Genomic DNA, 19,921 nt, shown 5'->3' on the forward strand with positions numbered 1-19,921 from the left:
TTCCGCATACTTATTGCTGCCATAATTTGTTGCGACCTCAGTAGACGTTTACGGATTTCCTCCAACTGTTCATCAGCGATTGTGCATTTAAATTAACTATTGCTTCTCTTTGCCTTTAATTCATAGCGTTAATAAAAATAAAACCAACCAAAAACAATAGAATATTCCACCAAACAAAAAACTTTCAAAACAATCTTGACAACTGATTGTCAATTTTGCCGTTAATCTGTCAATCGAGTAGAATAACTTTCATGGATTTATTGCTAATCACTGCATATGTAAATGTACTTAAAGCTCATAAAGATTAATACAAAGTAGTCAAAAAATAAATATGGTAGATCGAGAAATCAAAACAGTTAAGTCGCCGTCACATTCAATTTGCAGAATTAAAATAATTTTAACTATATTTTTTAATTTCCCCTATTCAGAGCAGACTTGAAAGTTTCTAAAATGGAATTTCAGAGTCTCACAGTATTAATGAGGGATTGCATTAATAATTGAATCAGTTGAAACTGTGCTGCTTTCGAAAGCGTCTAGCACAGCTTTAGCAGTGAGCAATTCACTGCGAATAGTGAGAGCATCAGCACACGCATTCTCAATTGCAGTGACGCTCGTCTCAGCACTCAAAACTCATTCAAGGATGTTATATTTACAAGGTTTAGCTAATAACTGTGGTGAAAAAACGAAATTGTGAGCGGAACTTCGGCGGCCTCCATGGTGAAAAGAACATTAAATCAAGGATGATATATTATCAGGTTTGCTATTTAGCTAAACCTATTGGAAAAAAAATTGGGAGGGGAACTTTTGCTGCCACGTCAGCCCAATTCTGCACGATCATTTTACATGTATTCATACAGTCGTCCAATCAATAGTTGTTCAGATGGCAACGAACTAATGTCATTGGTAGATTTGTTTTCATAGCCCATCAGCTAATTTTGTTATTTTGAGTCTGTTATTGGCCACACCTTCTCAATTTTTTTCACCAATTTTCTGCATTACCATCTCTTCTGTATTTTTCATTACCGCAGCTAACTGTTCAATTATCGAGTCTTTCTGCAGCTTCAGTTTCTTCTCCAATCTATCAAATACCGCTGATGCTGGCGTGAGGTAAATGTTAGGGAGGACGCAGGTTCTTGCACTGCATATTGTCTCGCACTCGCGTTAATTAGCAATCAGGTGAAACAGCCTTATTACTGACTAGAGGAACAAACACATACGTATCAATTATTAGCAAGTTTCTAAATATTTACATGGAAAACTGCAATTATTTAAGAGCACCGCAAAAACATGTCTTAGTCAAATGACATCTGAACAAACAAGCCTACTTTATGCTATTAATGTAGCCTGTTTTTTATTATGGTACTTTTGTCTATAATTTTTCACAACCCTGCAAAATAAAATTCATGTGCACTCGTTACCAGAGAGTCCAGATGCCAACAGAGTCGACAGCGGTGCGCCACAGTTTGCGGAGAAAAGATAAGAGCTTGCAGCTATGTTAGAAAATATTAAATGGCATTATTTATCGCTTTTATTTGAATAACTAATTAAAATGTTTCGTATACGATAATTTGTAGGAAAGCATCTTATAACTTTCTTTAAGATTGATACGTCATAGCGACGCCTAAAACTCCTAAAATATACCAAAAATTACGCATGGCGAGTTTAAGTGTCGACTTTTGGAAAGTTGATAAATAGGTATCACCCTAATGTGTAAGTAAGTGCAGTAAGTGTTCGCTTTCAAGTATTTGTTTGCTTTAGCATTTAATTGAAGGCACTTGACCGGCGTGGTACGTTAGCTGGAAAATATTATATATTATTTCACTTTGGCCCTGAACATTGCTGATATGTAGGCACATAAATATTTCTAATGTATAGTATATATTTATTATACATATATGTAGATTACCTAGGGCAATAAGTTCGTAGCGTTGTTACCGAAGACTTTTATTTAAGCAAAACACAATAATTATATCAATAAGTTAATCAATTATATATTCACCGTAGCAGTTTACAACCTCTTTCCCACCTCGTTGATGCCATTTCGGTAAAGTTCGCCTGGTCTGGTATCAAAGAAGTGGCCTCTTTATTATCGAAGGTAACGCTCTTCATATGGTTTGATATGAAGTGGAGAGGGAGAGGATACGGCGGATGTTGAAGGACCTCCTATTCGAGCTCTTTGAGTGCTGCTTTGATGACTTGTGCAACATGGGGTCTGGCGTTGTCGTGCAGGAATATGGTATGACCATGCCGGTCAGATCTTTTCAGTCGAATAGCCTCATTCACGCGATGTAGCTGGGCAATGTAGAACTCCTTGTTGACCATGGTATTCTTTTCGAGCATTCCCCAGTGCACCATGCCCTCCCGATCACACTCATGATCTTCTTTAGATGAAGGTCCGGCTTGACTCTCGGCTTTGACGTATCTCCGGGATACTTTCTTTGCTTCATATTTCTCATCTACCGTGACGATTCAGTGCAAAAAGCGCTGTTTATGACCGCGTGTTGCTCGACGGCGTGCTAGGTGCTGGGAAGCAATTTGAAAACGACGTTCTTTGTTTTTTTCGTTGAGCTCGTGAAGCACCCAGGGGTCTAAGTTTTTGGTGATTCCCATTAAATGAAGGTGATTTAGAATCGTTTTATGATCGCAGTTCATTTTTTCCGCCAATTCAGTACTTGTGTGGCGACCGTTCTCCTTCAAAAGTAATTTGAGACGTTCTTCATCGAATTCAGAAAGCCTTCCGTTGCGGGACATGTCATCGACGTCAAAGTCGCCATTTTTGAACTTTACAAACCATTTTCGTGCTGTAGACTCGGCAATGACACCTTTTCCGTGCACGCCTCAAATGTCTCGGGCAGCTTCGGCAGCTTTTTGACCTCGATGAAAACAAAAGAAGAACTGGTGTAGAAAATGTTGATTTTTGCCTCCTGGGTATTCCGTTTATAAGCCTCAAAACTAATAAAAAATTGAATAACTCAAAAATACAACTAACATAGTTTTGTTCGTTCCTGCAGTATTTGCTAGCTGCTATTAAGCAAATAATTTCGATTAAACCACAAGCTTTATAAGTAAAAGAATACTGATTATTATCTATAGCCACTCAAATGATAGAAAATATAATTCTTCGCTCATATTACTAAAAAAAGTCCCCGTTTTAAATATTGATAAGTAAGTAATTTCCTTTAACCTCTTAAAATTATAATTATCTATATGCGCTCTGAAAATAACGTAAAACAAAAAACAAGTAAACAAATATGCATTTATACATATTTCTTGGTGATATTTTCTTTGTGCTTGCCGCGAGGTTTTTTCATTAATTGTTTGAGGTTTTTACGATAGCAAATCCATAGTTAAATTTTCTAAGGAATATATCTAGTAAAGTTTTCGAATTTCCTTTTTAACAGGACATTTCAGGTACTTGCCATAAAAAAGAGGGGTCATAATTGGTGTGCAAAGAGTTTTGAGGGAGTTTAAAAGGTGTTACGATAAAATGTATCTTGAAATTTTTTTTCTAAGCCCGAAAATTATTTATATTCAGGTCTAATTGAGACTTAAAATTTTGTCTACTATTTTTCGCAACAATCTTAGACACAAGTATGAAAACTTAGTTTGACCACAGACCTCGCGTCAACTCAGCGAGCGCTGGGCTAATGCGCAAACGTGCAAAGTCGCGATATCCTTCTGGCCAAGAGTATTTCGGCGGCGTTCGAGGAAACTTCCAAGGCTAACAAAGCCGCAGCTTTCGAATTTAGTAGGTACACCCACCGGATATTATCCGTAAGGTGTCCATATCGGGAGCCTTGGGATTGCTTCAAGTCTTTTCTGCAGTAGCTGTTTTGTGGCAACATCTTAGTACTTTTTTCTAAGGTACTTTGCTCTCGTTGGTCAAAAATTTAGGCATCTGAATTTTCACATTTTTGCCAAACCTACACATATTGCGGGTGTAAATATTATACACCTGGTGAAATTCATCAGTAGCTTCAAGCGATTAGCGCGAACCTAATTAGCCACTGTTGGTCGTCATCCTCTAATTCAAAGCACCTACTTCCTTTTTCCATCTGTTCGGTTCTTTTCTTTCTGTTTCCCCCTTCCCCTGTTTGGTATCACAACGGACGAATTTTGATTGTTTGTCCAACCTCTCGCATAGGCATCTCCTATCAAAGTTTGACCAACGAAACAAATTTTGAGCTCCATGTGACGAACTCTTTAGGGGTTTTGATACATTCACCCGGGGTCATTGTCTTGCAAAGGATTTTCTCACGGTATTATCTGCATCTGGCAGCCGCCGTATCAGATGCGCATGTACAAGCGTACAAGATGAAAATGATCGATTCTTAACTTCTTGAACAATCACAACGGACCTGTAAGGTCTAAGTGAGTTGATCATACGGACCAACTACCATCATAACTATAACTTCTTGAATATAGAAAATGTTGACTGATGTAGAGTTGTGAGATTTCTTCAAAACTTTGTGTCCATTTTTCCCTGCAAAGAAGGTTTTCCTAAAACCAAGCGTCCACTTCATTTCCACTTGTTTACATATGTGTATTTTTGTTGTTGTCATAGATATTTTAGCAAATTGGCATTTTATCAGACTGTGGCTTGATACACAACTATCGATAATGGCATTCTAATGTTAAAGCAAACAAGCAAAGATAAATTTGTTCTGCCGACCAAATTCCACTTTTGGTTGCACTTCATGTGGCGTAATTTGAAATTGGGCTTTTCCGATATTACTTGAGGCTTTTATTATTCATGGGATAGGTGCTATTATTAGTTTTAAAATTAGACTGTAATGATTGATGTGAAAATAAACGATAAACTAAAACCAGAGATAGCGGCATAATTAGCTGGTGCTTATCGGTTTACGTAATGGGTCAGAAAATAACGATGAGTTAGTCAGCACTTGAGTAATGATTTTTTTCACATTTTGAAATTTTAGCATAATGGGTTGCTTATATTCCTGTGCGTATATGAGTATGAATATTGATAGCCTAATTTTGAATAGTCCCACCTATAACACCGTGAGACAGTAAGAGTTATCCCAGAAAAATTGCTTACAATCGTGAAGTTATTGTGGCATACTTAGTTTTTTATTTCCTTATAAATTTAATTTTTTGAAGGACTTTAAAATTTCAATGGACTAAAGTAATCGAATTCGAAAAAAAAGTTCAGAATTGAACTGATCAATAAGTAACTGGAGTAGACCTGCGTATGAAAAGAAACTTCAGGAGTCTACCCTGCACAGGTACACAGATGGCTCGAAGACCCCAAAAGGCATAGGTGCTGAAATTTACGGCCCCAGAATCAAACGCTCTGAGCCGATGGGTAGTTTTCTAAGCATCTTTCGAGCGGAGATGTATACCAGATAAACTTAGACAGAAATTTCCGGAATGAGTTAATTGCCTTTCTGAGGGACAGTCAGGCCGCACTCTTGGCCCTATCGCCCTGTGGCATCAAGTCCTCACTGGTCCTTGAGTGTATCGATAAAGATTAAGTTTAAGTTAACTAGGAACGCATAACTACATCCGGCTAAATTTGATCTCAGGACATAGAGGTAAAACTGAAAACGAAATAGCGGCGAGAGAGGCTGCGGGCTCGCCTTTGATAGCACCCGAGCCCTTCCTTGCTATGGGACAACACATCATCAAGGAGAAACTTAGGAGTGAAAAGCCAGGGCTAAGGGAAATTTGCTGACACCAAGGTATGGAGCTACTCCAGGCAAAATCCCAACCGAGAGGGTATAAACGAAAGAGGTTAAAAAAAGCATGCCCTCCCCAAGGATAAACTCAGAATGCTCACAGGCATTCTCGCAGGCCAGTGCAGACTGCGAAGCCATATGCACATAATCGGGATTTGGTCTATGGACTTTTGTCGTTTCTGCGACTAATCTCAGCAGACTCCAATGCATCTTCTCCCAGAATGCAGCGATATGGCGCGGAGAAGATTCAGGCATCATGGTCAACTGCAGCCAGAAAAAAGGCACATACACTTAATCCAACTCAGCTCCATATTGAGTTTAATAAGGAAACTGGGTCTGGATGATTTACTGTGATGAGTAGTAGAGGGGACAAAAGACTATGAGGTCGAAGTGCAACCCTCGTAAAGAATCTAATCTAATATTTTAAAAAACCATAAAACTCATAGTAGAAATTTCTTCCTGTGGAATAAAGCAGAGGTTGGCAAATTTGGCTTTGCGAGTGCGTTGGTGAGCGCAGAGTAAGTGGAGAAATGAGTAAAATTTAAAGACCAAATGTATCAACAATCAAAAATGCGCCGAAAATTATAATTTGTATTTTATATTTATATGTGTAATAAATTAAGAGTTAAAATAAATTAAATTGACGCCAAAGAAATCACACACTTCAATATTAATATGTATACTTTTGAGACAGTTTCTGGTTAGAAGTGTATTTTTTAAATGGCTTGTATTTAATGTATATTTCTTTGCTCGGAACAAATAAATTTTAAGTCAGAAAAAATTTCTGCGCAAAAGTACAAAGTCCTTAGCGTAACTTTGGCAGTTTTGTACGATGTTAAGGGTTCTTATATCGACTACGTTGCTAGAGCTGGTTCCTCATTTAGTCCTGGTGAAAAGTAGATTCAGTTTTTAAGAGTATTTTCCCAAAACAAAATTAAGAGTAACACTGTTTTTATCTTTCAAAAATAAAAGTGTATCAGAAACATTAATCACTAATTTTTTTTCCACTTTCAGATACAAGATCTGCAGATTTAACTGTGAACCACTGAAGAAATAAGGTAAATTTTAATATTTGACTGTACTCATATGTACTTTATATTTTGGACGAACAAATATTTTTTAAATTTTATTTTCTTTTTTTTTTAAGGCACAAAAACTCATACTTACAATAACCAATTGTAAATAAAATACACAATCATAAATAATTTTTCGACTGACTTTGAATTAACCAAATACGAGGAGGTAGTAGCATAATTAAGAAAAAATGAACGTAAAGAATTAAAACCTAAATTTAAAATATACAAATAATTAAAACTTTTAATAAAAAATATTAAAATTTAAAATTAAAGCATTTACATAACTAATTGAAAAAATAATTAAAAAAAATAACTATAGCTAAAAGTTGGCATAAAACCAGTTAAGAATTTAAAGAATCAAAGAAATAAAAAATATACTTAAACTCACAATATTACAAGTACATAAGCCATAAGGAAATTTTGTAAAAATATTTAACGCAGCATAAAAAATTCTCTATAAAACCAACCTGCAATTGATGAAAAATCACAACAGCATCGATGTTACAAGAAAATAAAAAAATTTTAACATCATTTTCGAATAATAAAAATTAAAAATTGATGAAAACCATACAAGCCTAAGGCACCAAACAAAAAAAAAAAACAAAAAAAAACCGGAGCATAAAGTAAATAACAGCTGACAAAAATTGCAAATAAAGTAAACTGAATATGAAACTCTATTGAATTACAAATTTTTTAGTAATGAATTTAATTAAAATTCACTGCACGTCTTTAATGAAAAATATTTAAATAGAAGAAAAAAAAAACAATTACTCTATTGAAATACAAATTTTTTAGTAATGAATTTAATTAAAATTCACTGCACGTCTTTAATGAAAAATATTTAAATAGAAGAAAAAAAAAACAATTACTAATTACAGCACAAAAAAATTTATAACTAAAACTTATAATTTTTCAGTGTAATTTTCGTTGCAAAATATGTGAAGCTAAATCGCACATGTAAACCAATAAACTAAATAAATTGACCAAAGTAAAAGTTTGTGATAATAAAAAAAACAAAAGTAAAATATTTATTAAATTATTTAAATTAAAAAGTAAAACTTCCTTATATCGATAGCTTTGGCATTGCATTAATGGTGTCTAAGAATATAACCTACACTTACACTACACTACAACATCCTTTCACAAACACGAGCACAACAACACCACCAACAAAAACGGCTAAAGAAAAGACACGTACACTACACGTAACACTGGGAGACGAAAAGATGGCGGTAGCAAAATCAATAAAAATGTACCTGACCATATTCGTGGCGACCACCTGCATCTACATGGTGCTGTATCAGTACCATTCGTCGCGACAGCCGATACCGCAATATATAAAGGTGAGTGTGAATACGAAATGGAAAAATAGACATAGAAAATAATATATAAAAAAAAAAATTGAGAAAAAACCAATTAATTACTATTATATTAATAATAAATAAACTAAATAATTAAAGAGTTAAAAGTGAAATAAAAAATATTTGGCATATTTCATGCGCGTTTTTAATAATGCTGACAGACGCACAGAATTCTAAAGTTTTCTCAACATCCTCCTACGTTTCCACCAAAGCCAATCCCCGGAGTGTGCAAGTTTTGGGTTTGAGAGAATTGTCAGCTCTTTCCACTGCGTGTTTGATGGGCATTGTGTTTAAACTTTATGCGTCTGTTGCATTCTTGTGTATGTATATCTAAATTTTAGTTGCCGGCAACCAATCAAATTGTCTCGATATTAGGTTAGAGTTAGTTTTTTGTGACAGTCGGTTAAAAAAACTCACTTAGATGGGAACCCCAGTGCTCATACATCATTGAACCCATTTATACGCTCTTGGAAAGCATAGGATTTGTTTTATCCCAACACCAGCTCCGTAAGAGAGCCAAACGAGTGTTTTCTCAGCAATATTGCTCTACTCTTAGCTAAGGCTGGACAATTACAGAGGAAGTGTTCTACTGTTTCTTCCACTTCCCCGTCTCTACAACTTCTGCAGCGAGAAAATACTCCTAGCTTAGAAGAGTGCCTACCTAACAGCCAATGACCGGTGACACAAGCCACAATTTTTGAGATGTTCTCACTTGAGAGGTTCAGCGAATCTCCTAACATGTCTCGATATTGCCACCTGCAAAAAATTGGTTTGCCATGCTTCGATAAGAACGCAATAACAAAAGGGGAAATTACGTAAATGAACACTGTTGCCACTATTTAATATTAAAATGCATGCAAACCCAACAAAAAAAACCCTGTCAAAAATGGGTTTGAATGGGTTTACGTTATACTATAATATTTTTATGGGATTTGACAAGAGTTTTGGCTGGCGTTTGCGCTTAAATCTGCTGAGGGTAACAAACCCAAAAGTAAGCGGCGGCGGGAATGTTATATTAAGAAGACATTCAGCCTATTGCTCATTTGCTGCAAGAATGCCATGATCCAAAAAACAATAATATTTTTTATATATTTTTTTTTTTTTTTTATTATTTCCCTTTTTTAAATTACAATCTGTTAAATTTTAACAATAAGTAATTATTTTTAAAGTAGTATTGGAATTCTTTGTTCTCTAACCAATGCTAGATAAACATTCAATTTTGCTTCAGATTATGCTACATTATATTATTTCTGTGTTATAATTATTATTATTATTAATTATTACTATTATTTATTATTATTATTTATTATTATTATTATTTTAGTTTTTCTTTATTGTTTTGTTAAATTGTAAGTTCTGTTGGAGTTAATCGTTTTAATCTTCGTTTTCCCGCTTTCTCCGATTGTGGTAGTTTGCGCATTTGTTCATTTTGATGATTTGTTAGTCGTTTTATATGCTTGATGCTGTATTTTCTAATTGTGTCATCTATTGTGTCGATATTGAGGTCGCTGTGGATCACGTCGTTTGGTATATACCAGCCTGCTTTTGTTATTGTTCGAAGTATTTTAGATTGCGTCCTTTGAATTATTTTGATATTGGTTTTTTTTGCTGTGCCCCAGATTTCAATGCCATATTTCCAAATGGGTGAGATTATAGATTTATATATCACTACTTTGTTGTTAAGGCTTAGTTTTGAATTTTTAGCCAACAGCCAATATAATTGTCTGAACTTGTTTTTGATTTCATTTCGTTTGTTTTGTATATGTCGTTTCCAATTTAGTTTTTCATCTATAGTTATGCCAAGGTACTTTGCACTAGGAAGGATTTTTATTTCATTGTTTTTTATTGTTAATTTATGTTTCTTAGGCTTTCTGTTTGTATATATTACTTGTACCGTTTTATCTTTGTTGACTTCTATTCCCCAATTATCGAACCATGATACGGTGTTATTTATTGTTTGTTGAAGAATGTCAGTCGCGTTTTTTTCTATTTTATCCGATGCCATTTTTATATAAGCATCCAGAAATTACCAGCAGCTCTTCTTTTACTGCAGGTAAAAAATGTGTATTTACATTTACTTAGTAGGCATAGTAAATTGAAGGCTTTAACGCCATTTGCCAAACTTTTCATTTGAGTTATGACGCTCTTCCAGAAAATGAGCGATACATGCTATGATATTCTACCAACGAAATCAAACATGTATGATTGGTAGATTCAACATTGAAATATACACTGAAAGTTCTAAGATTGACGCTTATGTGGGAGATGGCTTCTACTCGGAGCCGCTCAATGTATCCAAATCAATTCGACTTCCTGACTATGAGCAGAACTATTGGCAATCAGAGAAGCATGCAAATCACTAAAACACTAGAAAGAAGTTGGTGCAAGAATAGCTATCTTTTCAAACTGTCAAACAGCTGTTAAGCCCTTTGATTCTAATTTCATTTTATCCAAACTAGTTTTAAAATGTAGAGACAAACTAGAATTGCTAGGTCATTGGCTTCAAAATAATTTGATATGGGTTCCCGGTCATAGGAATATAGGGGATACTGAGATAGCGAATGAGCTAGCAAGAAAAGGTTCGGCTCTAGAATAACAAAGGCGGTGGCAGTTGCTACCCCATTTAACACAATAAAAATATCCATTGCTTCACAGTGCTATGCCTTAGGCAAAAGAAGGTGGAAACAATTAACTACGTAGTGCATGACAAGAAAAACATGGCCCTCATACAACATCCAGGGCACGAATTACCTGTTAGAATGCTCTTGTCCTTACTCTCGCGTATCACTGTAACCTTTAAAGCCCACTAGAAGGTACTTCCGTTCTACAGAAGCTGTCAGGTAAATGGAGTTAAAGAAAGTATTTTCCACTATTTATGCAAATCTAAGACTAGCAGACTAAAATTTCGGTTTTTCGGTAATACTTTCTTACAGCAAATTAATGAAATCTCAGACATAGAGATAAAAAATTTGCTGCTATACTTGGAACTCACGAAATGGATCTATCTAAAAAAAAAAAACCAAAAAACTAAAAAACAAACAATGGTAGTAAAACGTCGCTAGTCACTAATTGCGATTATTTCAGTAGAAATACTCAATCACTTCAACATCAACAAGGTGGCGCAAAATTAATCATCAATTTTGTTTTTGAATAACTTTTTTACAAAATACAAAAGAAAATCTATAAATGGAAATCTCTATTTTGATCTTGACGCTCTCCATTGCGTGGCTGTTTGTGTACTGGAGCTGTAAAGTTCACAAATGTCAAATATAATATGATTTCGTACCAAATATTTTTCAAAAAGTGTTTATCAAACATATGTTGGGTTAACATATTGACGCCCTCACCAGTTCCAAGTTGGCCTGGCTAAATTCTTTCAGTCAAAACTCTATAACTCCTTCAGTTTTCCTTTGAATTCTTTGAAATTTCGACACCAAATGACGGAAGCGTCAAGCTTTCTAAATATGTAGAGAACACAAAATCGGTTGTTAAAGAAAATCGGTCAAATGAGACGATAGCCTCACTAGTAGCAAGTAGCTCTAGCTAAATTCTTTAACTCCCTCAGTGTGGTTTGATTAAAAAATTATGCAAATAAATAAAGCAGTTTGTGGCAGTCTCGCTGACATAGAATTCTTAAAATACTTGGCGTTGAAATTTATTTTTTTTTGAATTTTGTGTATAAATTTACAAGTTTCAAATTTTTTTTAGAAGTAGAATATTTTGAGCTACACAGTGTTTGTAAATCTAAAAGAATAATGTAGATTTTTTAATAAGCAGTTCAAGTCTAAAACAGAAGCTATTGTAAGGCCTTAGAATAGCCAAAGAGACAAATTAGCCTTCGTGAAATACAAGATTTATGAAACCAATCACACCTTTAAAGGTGAAAAGGCGGCGCGCAATTGATAATTCTTTGAGAGAGTAGAAACTGAGAGTAGAAACAAAGCGAAAATTCTTGCTTAATAATTTTCTACTATCAGTTGATTAAACACTACTGATTTCAATTTAAGCAAACAAACAAATTGGTTTCAAAAATTTTAAAGTATGAAATAATAAAGTAAATTGCGAACTAAATACGCAATAAGAAACAAATTCACTTTTGTCGTGTTTACTCAGTACGTTTACGTTTCTAATGGAACAAACAATTATTTTAGATGCAGTCAAGAATTTAATAAACAAGTTGCGGAAATTGATATTTTTTGCCAATTTTCCGTTTCCGCACTTTGTTGATATTTTTCTCATTATAAGAGGTTAATTTATTATTTTCTTACTTATACAGTAATTACTGATAAACAATTTAAAGATATTTAGAAAATAAAATGGTCTATTTCTATTACAAGTCTTAACAGTAAGCAAACAATTCAATAAAGTTGTAAGCCTTAACAGTTGAACCTACTTTTATTGGTTCTTTTTTGCTTGTTTTAAGCCATGTGCCGGATAAAGGAGAACAAAATTTTTATTAAAAAAGTCTCTATATCACATTCAACTTTTTTATATAATTATTCTAGCGAAATGTGTTTTTAGATTAATGGTTAGACATTTTATCGGTCACATGTAGGAGTGTACTTTTTAGCAAAAACGCACCTAGAGGGAATGAGTTTTACGTTGTGATGTGCATCAGAAATATAAAACTAAATTTCCACTAAGAACTAAGCTACAGCCAATGGCTCTGTAAAGTGTCAGAAATACCAAGCATTTTCAATATATTGGTGTTAATAAAAACAACTGTTTAGATGTAAGGTTTACTGACAACAGGCAGCCCCAAGAGATGTCTGTAGTTTTATGTGAAGAAATGAAGTAGAATAAATGAAGAAAGATGAATTTAGAGGTATCGGTTTTTAAATAAATAAAACAACGAAAATTCAAATTGATTGGTCAATCTTAATTATTTTTGTGTAGAACCATTCATTACATTTACTGTTTATAATACCTTTCCAATGTTGGCCGCATCTGAGCCGTATTTCGGCCATCCGTAAACACGAATTTTGAATGACTCGCTGGAGGACTTCGGTTGGGATCTCGTGAATAACATTAGTAATGTTGGCTTCCAAAGCCTCATGGTAGTTGGTTTATTCACAAAGATGGACGTAATGTCACACGATCTTGGTGGCCACGGGCATGATGCACTGGTCCGAGACGCGAGATAAATTGCTCACCGAAACGCCGTAAACCCATTGTTTCATGGATTGTACACGGACAAGTAGTTCCGTTTTTTTGGAACTAAATATTGTGGAGATCTGGAGCTTAAATTTCCGGCATCAAAAAGTCGTTTATCATGGCACGATAGCATTCGCCATTTACTGTTACGTTGGCGCCAGCTTCGTACCTTGAAGATGTATGGGGCAATGATTCCTCCAGCCCATAGCCGCACCAATCGGTTGTTTTCAATGGATGTAATGGCTGTTCTTCAATGGTTTCAGTTTGTTCTTCAGCCCAAACACGGATATTTTGCTTATTGACGTAATCATTAAGCCAAAACTGGGCCTCATCGCTGAACAAAATTCGGATCCCAAAATATGGATTTTCGGCGAATTTTTCAACCGTCCCACGACTGAATTTTTGACCCTTTCGAAGATTGGTCCGCTTCAAATTTTAGACTAGTTCTATTTTGTACGCTTTAAAAGAAAGATCTTTGCCACAAATCGCCCACGTAGTGCCATAATATAGATCAAGTTGTTGACATCGGCGACTCTTCCGGGTATTTGGCAAAACTCTCATTTACAGTCACAATAAATTCTTCACTTCGGGCTGTATGTGGTCTAATCGGTCGAGTATTATCCCATAATGTAAAATTATTCTCAATTTTTACGATGGATAGCTTGGCAGTAGCCACGCGTGATCTGACCAAAAACTTTTAGAAAAGCACCTCCAATCTCATCACCCTTTATAAGTGAAGAAATAAGGTGTATTAGAATAGAAGTGAAAGTAAAAATTAATTTGTATACGAAATTTCAAACAACTAAAACTTATTTATTAATATTTCTTTTGTATGTATACTTACGGCTATGGCTGCGTCTGAAAACATCACTGTAAAAAATATTTTCTTCAACTTCAGCTATGCCCAACGTAAATGTAGGTACTTCTTGCTAATTTGTTCATACTTCGGTGGTAGCCGCTGTAAGAATTCTTCTTCTTCTTAATTGGCGCTATAACCGCTTACGCGATTTTGGCCGAGTTTAACAAAGCGCGCCAGTCGTTTCTTTCTCGTGCTAACCGGCGCCAGTTGGACACACCAAGTGAAGCCAAGTCCTTCTCCACCTGATCTTTCCAACGCAGTGGAGGCCGCCCTCTTCCTCTGCTACCACCAGCTGGTACCGCATCGAATACTTTCAAAGCCGGAGCGTTTGTATCCATTCGGACGACATGACCCAGCCAACGTAGCCGCTGGATCTTTATTCGCTGCGCTATGTCTATGTCGTCGTAAAGCTCATACAGCTCATCGTTCCATCGTCTGCGATATTCGCCGTTGCCAACGTGCAAAGGTCCAAAAATCTTACGCAGAATCTTTCTCTCGAACACTCCAAGCGTCGCTTCATCGGATGTTGTCATCGTCCAAGCTTCTGCGCCATACGTTAGGACGGGCATGATGAGAGTCTTGTAGAGTGTTAGTTTTGTTCGTCGAGAGAGGACTTTACTACTCAGTTGCCTACTTAGTCCAAAGTAGCACTTGTTGGCAAGAGAGATTCTACGTTGGATTTCAAGGCTGACATTGTTATCGGTGTTAATGCTGGTTCCTAAATAGACGAAGTCTTTTACAACCTCGAAATTATAACTGTCTACAGTGACGTGGGTGCCGATACGCGAGTGCGCCGACTGTTTGTTTGAAGACAGGAGGTACTTCGTTTTGTCCTCGTTCACCACCAAACCCATTCGCTTTGCCTCTTTATCCAGTTTGGAGAAGGCAGAACTAACAGCGCGGTTGTTAAGGCCGATGATGTCAATATCATCGGCATACGCCAACAATTGTACGCTCTTATAAAAAATTGTGCCTGAGCGATTAAGTTCTGCGGCTCGTACGATGCTCTCCAACATCAGATTAAAGAAGTCACACGACAGCGAGTCACCCTGTCTGAAACCTCGTTTGGTATCAAACGGCTCGGAGAGGTCCTTCCCAATTCTGACGGCGCTACTGGTGTTGAGCAACGTCATCTTACATAGCCGTATTAGTTTTGCGGGGATACCAAATTCAGACATCGCGGCATACAGGTAACTCCTTTCCGTACTGTCGAATGCAGCTTTGAAATCGACGAAAAGGTGGTGTGTGTCGATTCTCCTTTCATGGGTCTTTTCCAAGATTTGGCGTATTGAGAATATTTGGTCGATGGTAGACTTTCCAGGTCTGAAGCCACACTGATAAGGTCCAATCAGTTGGTTGACGGTGGGCTTCAGCCTTTCACACAATACGCTCGCTAGAACCTTATAGGCGATATTTAGAAGACTAATCCCGCGGTAATTGGCACAAATTGCAGGATCGCCCTTCTTATGGATTGGGCAGAGCACACTTAAATTCCAATCGACAGGCATGTTTTCATCCGACCATATTTTGCATAGAAGCTGATGCATGCACCTTACCAGCTCCTCGCCGCCATGTTTGAATAGCTCACCCGGTAGTCCGTCGGCGCCCGCGGCTTTGTTGTTTTTTAGCCGCATTATCGCTATTCTCACCTCATCATGATCGGGTAGCGGAACGACAATTCCGTCGTCAACGATTGGGGTATCGGGATCTTCACTTTCTCGGTGACATGCGCAGCTGTCACTGTTCAATAGGTTCGAGAAGTGTTCCCTCCATAATTTAAGATTGCTCTGTACGTCAGTCACCAGTTCGCCGTCTTTGTTCTTACAGGAAAACGCCCCGGTCTTGAAACCTTCTGTAAGCCGCCGAACTTTCTGGTAGAATTTTCGGGCGTTGTTCCTGTTGGCCAGCATCTCAAGCTCTTCGCACTCACGTATTTCGGCCTCTCGTTTCTTCTTTCGGATAATACGTCTCTCTTCCTTTTTCAGCTCTCTGTAGCGATCCCACATGGCTCGCGTTGCGCCCGATCGCAGCGTGGCTCTATAGGCGGCATCCTTTCTTTCTGCGGCAGCATGACATTCCTCGTCGTACCAATTGTTTTTTCGGGCTCGCCGGAATCCGATTTCTTCTTCGGCGGCGGTACGTAGAGAACGAGAAATGTTGCTCCATTGTTCGTGGATGCCGGTTTGTTGGGCAGTGCTCTCCGAGAGCAGGAGTGAGAGTCGAGTGGCGAATCTTCTGGCTGTCTGTTGTGATTGCAGCTTTTCGATGTCGAACATTCTTTGCGTAGGTAGATGCACGTTTTTTGCTGCACAGAGGCGTGTGCGCAGTTTGGCTGCAACAAGGTAGTGATCCGAGTCAATGTTGGGTCCTCGGATCGTACGTACATCTAATACACTAGAAGCGTGTCTTCCATCTATCACAACATGATCGATCTGGTTTCGTGTTTTTCGATCAGGAGACAGCCAGGTGGCTTGGTGAATCTTCTTATGCTGGAATCTGGTGCTGCAGACTACCATGTTTCGGGCCCCGGCGAAGTCGATCAGCCTCTGTCCGTTACCGGATGTTTCGTTGTGCAGGCTGAATTTTCCGACTGTGGGACCAAAAATTCCCTCCTTGCCCACCCTGGCGTTGAAGTCGCCAAGCACGATTTTTATGTCGTGGCGGGGGCAGCGCTCATAGGAACGTTCCAGGCGCTCATAGAAAGAATCTTTGGTCGCATCGTCCTTCTCTTCCGTCGGGGCGTGGGCGCAAATTAGCGATACGTTAAAAAAACGTGCTTTGATGCGGATTGTTGCGAGACGCTCGTCCACCGGAGTGAACGACAGTACTTGGCGACGAAGTCTCTCTCCCACAACAAATCCGACACCGAATTTGCGCTCCTTTACATGGCAGCTGTAGTAGACGTCGCAAGGTCCTATGGTTTTCTTTCCTTGCCCCGTCCATCGCATCTCTTGGATGGCAGTGATGTCAGCCTTTACTCTCACGAGGACATCAACCAGCCGGGCAGAGGCACCTTCCCCATTAAGGGACCGGACATTCCAGGTGCATGCCCTCAAATCATAATCCTTAGTTCGTTTGCAGGGGTCGTCATCAGTATAGGGAGGTCTCATCCGAGGCTTTTTTAAAGTTTTCATTGGGGGGATTTTTAAGTGGTGGGTCCCAAACCCAACGCACAACCAGCTATCCTGGAATGTTTCGCCTTCTCACTTTAGCTCACTCCCGAACGGGTGTTCGGAAGCTACCCAGAGGATACGTGGGCTAATCCCGGCCGTTGTGAGCTGCTTGAACCATATGCAGAAGAATCGTCCTGGCCATTCCCAAGTGAATGGCGATCAGTAACTTTCCCCACTTGCGTGGACTTCTACACATGGAACCATCCTCCGCCGCTGTAAGAATAGTTTTATATATTTTTGGGTCGTACTTTTGTACGTAAAGGTTGTTTTCGATCGCGAGCTCAAGGGTATAAAATGCCTGATCTAAATACACATAATTCTGATAACACTGTTAACATAACATTTTCTGTTCGGCCAGAACAATTTGGTGCTGCTCTGTACTGTACAATTTAGTTCTCTTCTGTTCTGAATGTTATCGATACAACAATTTAATTGGATTTTCGGCGTTTAATGAAATAAATTTATACTTAACCCTTTTGCATTATTCGACGGAAAAATCTGCGAAAAAACTCTCTCTTATCACCAGGAACGGAAAAATCCGCAATAAGTTATTTGTTTGTTGAAATTTGAGGAAAATAAATATGTTTGGCAATCCTGGAATATTCGTTTTCATAAACGACACAAGATATTATGGCCGCAAGGTATTTTCAGCACATCGCGCATTTGGAGCGGTGATGCAAAAGGGTTAACTGCAATTAAGCATCAACTGTAGCTTGGTTAAAATAGGTTATAAACCTGTATGTCGCAATATAAATAAGTGTTAGATTTTAATTAGAATAGTGTTGTGTTTTGTGGTTGCGAATTCACACCAATACTGGAATTGTTTATTATTAGTAAGGAAAATGTTATTAAATTTAAACTTATTTAATTTCCAGCATACCTAGCCCTGAATATCAGTAGACGGTTTTAAATATTTAATACTTTATTTACTCAGTAACTTCTCACTAACCTTCTTCTGCTAGCAAGAGCAGTTTTCACAATCCTCATTTGATATCCTCAAGTTTTTAGCCACTTCCACTTGCCTTCAAATACCTGATCCAACGAAAATTCCAATTAAGCATCCCATTATTGTCACTATATCACTATCAACTCGCTACACTCATTTACTCTCATTCTCGCGCCCTCTTTCTCCCTTATATCACTCGTTTGTCACCACATCATATTCATTTGTCGTACCTTGATTTTTACAGAATAAAGACATTTCAGCTGAAGCGGATGCTACTGCTATCGCGCGAAAATATAATTCATTTTTATGGTCACCAATGTCGTTGTTTAGCGCGCGACAACCACAACAGCAGCAACAACAAGCACAGGAACAACAACGGCAACTGCAAGCAGAAGACGAGCAAGAACAACAATCAATCAGCGAAAAGCAATCAAATGCAACTACCTTCACAACTACGCAAACAGCCTCGAATACAGCAACCGCACCACCGCTATCATCACCATTACAAGTAGCCATAACACATAGTTCCACATCAAACTCATCTACATCATCTACATCAGCATCATTAGCATTATCAAACTCATCCACATCCACATCTACAGCAATAGCCACAGCATCGCGTTCCCTCGGCGCTCGCCAGCAATTGCCTACGCGAAATAATGTGGCGGTTGACAATTTGTTGAACAAGCGTGCTCAACTAGCAGTTATTTTGAATAGCACAACAACTACAACAACAGTTCGCACAACCGAGCGAGCAGAGAAAGTTACTGCTAACTCATCGCAGGCGGTTTTGGCGGATTCAAGTATTTCATCGCGCGCAGCTGCTGGAGCAGTTGTCAAAGACACACCTCCATTACCCGTAAATACCGTGTTTTTGCTTTTATTTACTCTTCCACGCTTCCAAAAATGTAGGCTGCATGTGCCACAAAATTTTGGTGATAATTTAGCAACTACTTTCGAATTTTCCTTGAACTTATTTCATTTCCCTTGTAGTTTTATTTGGCATGCCTGGTTTTTGGATTTATTTTCCGCAGTATTTATTTGCTTATAATTAAATACTTACACAAACCCTTTTGCATGAGTTGCATGGTTCTACTAAACTACTAATTATTTTACATTAACTATAATATGTTTACTAATCGGCAAATTATTTCGTTGTAAATCTTTTTCTTTTTGATAATTCGTACTTCGTCAACTGGTAGAAGCACTAATATATATATGTGCATACATATGCAAGTGCATATCAACGTATGTGGAATATGAATTTTTATAGGTTACGTATACGCACCGTGCGTTTTTGTTTGTTAAACAAATATTATACAAAGGTCAGAAAACTCGTTTTGTTTTGGATTTTTTATAACGCGTGTTAAGAACACAAATTTTTTGTGATTATAATTTTTTTTATTTTAATAAACTCAAGATTATTTTGTTGCTGTGGTGTAGGAGTTCTTCGCACGAGAAATCAACAAAGAACAAAATGTGTACATACCTATAACTCTTCAAAGCAGGGAAGGCAAATATTTTTTGTTTTAAATATTACGTCAGCTGAAAAGATCTAAATGATTTTTCAACTCTCTTCCACAAGGAAATATAGATAGTTTTCATAAGCTGATTTAGATAATATCTTTCTTTTGTTTCTGGTTAATACTCAGT

The 19,921-nt window shown here is 37.4% G+C and overlaps 1 protein-coding gene across 12 annotated transcripts in view; it reads left to right on the top strand.

Moving 5' to 3' along the window:
* Positions 1–19,921, top strand: part of LOC129240712 (galactosylgalactosylxylosylprotein 3-beta-glucuronosyltransferase P) — a 113,776-nt gene that overhangs the window by 80,572 nt on the left and 13,283 nt on the right. For 11 of the 12 annotated variants that reach the window (XM_054876672.1, XM_054876669.1, XM_054876670.1 and 8 more), the window contains 3 exons: positions 6,714–6,757; positions 6,847–8,118; positions 18,513–19,127. In XM_054876672.1, coding sequence (XP_054732647.1) covers positions 7,867–8,118; positions 18,513–19,127 — 867 coding nt within the window. In that variant the 5' untranslated portion in view covers positions 6,714–6,757; positions 6,847–7,866. The remainder of the gene's footprint in view (positions 1–6,713; positions 6,758–6,846; positions 8,119–18,512; positions 19,128–19,921) is intronic. The other variant, XM_054876681.1, reaches the window with a different exon arrangement.

Source organism: Anastrepha obliqua, chromosome 3, assembly GCF_027943255.1.
Source record: "Anastrepha obliqua isolate idAnaObli1 chromosome 3, idAnaObli1_1.0, whole genome shotgun sequence".
Classification (NCBI taxonomy): domain Eukaryota; kingdom Metazoa; phylum Arthropoda; class Insecta; order Diptera; family Tephritidae; genus Anastrepha; species Anastrepha obliqua.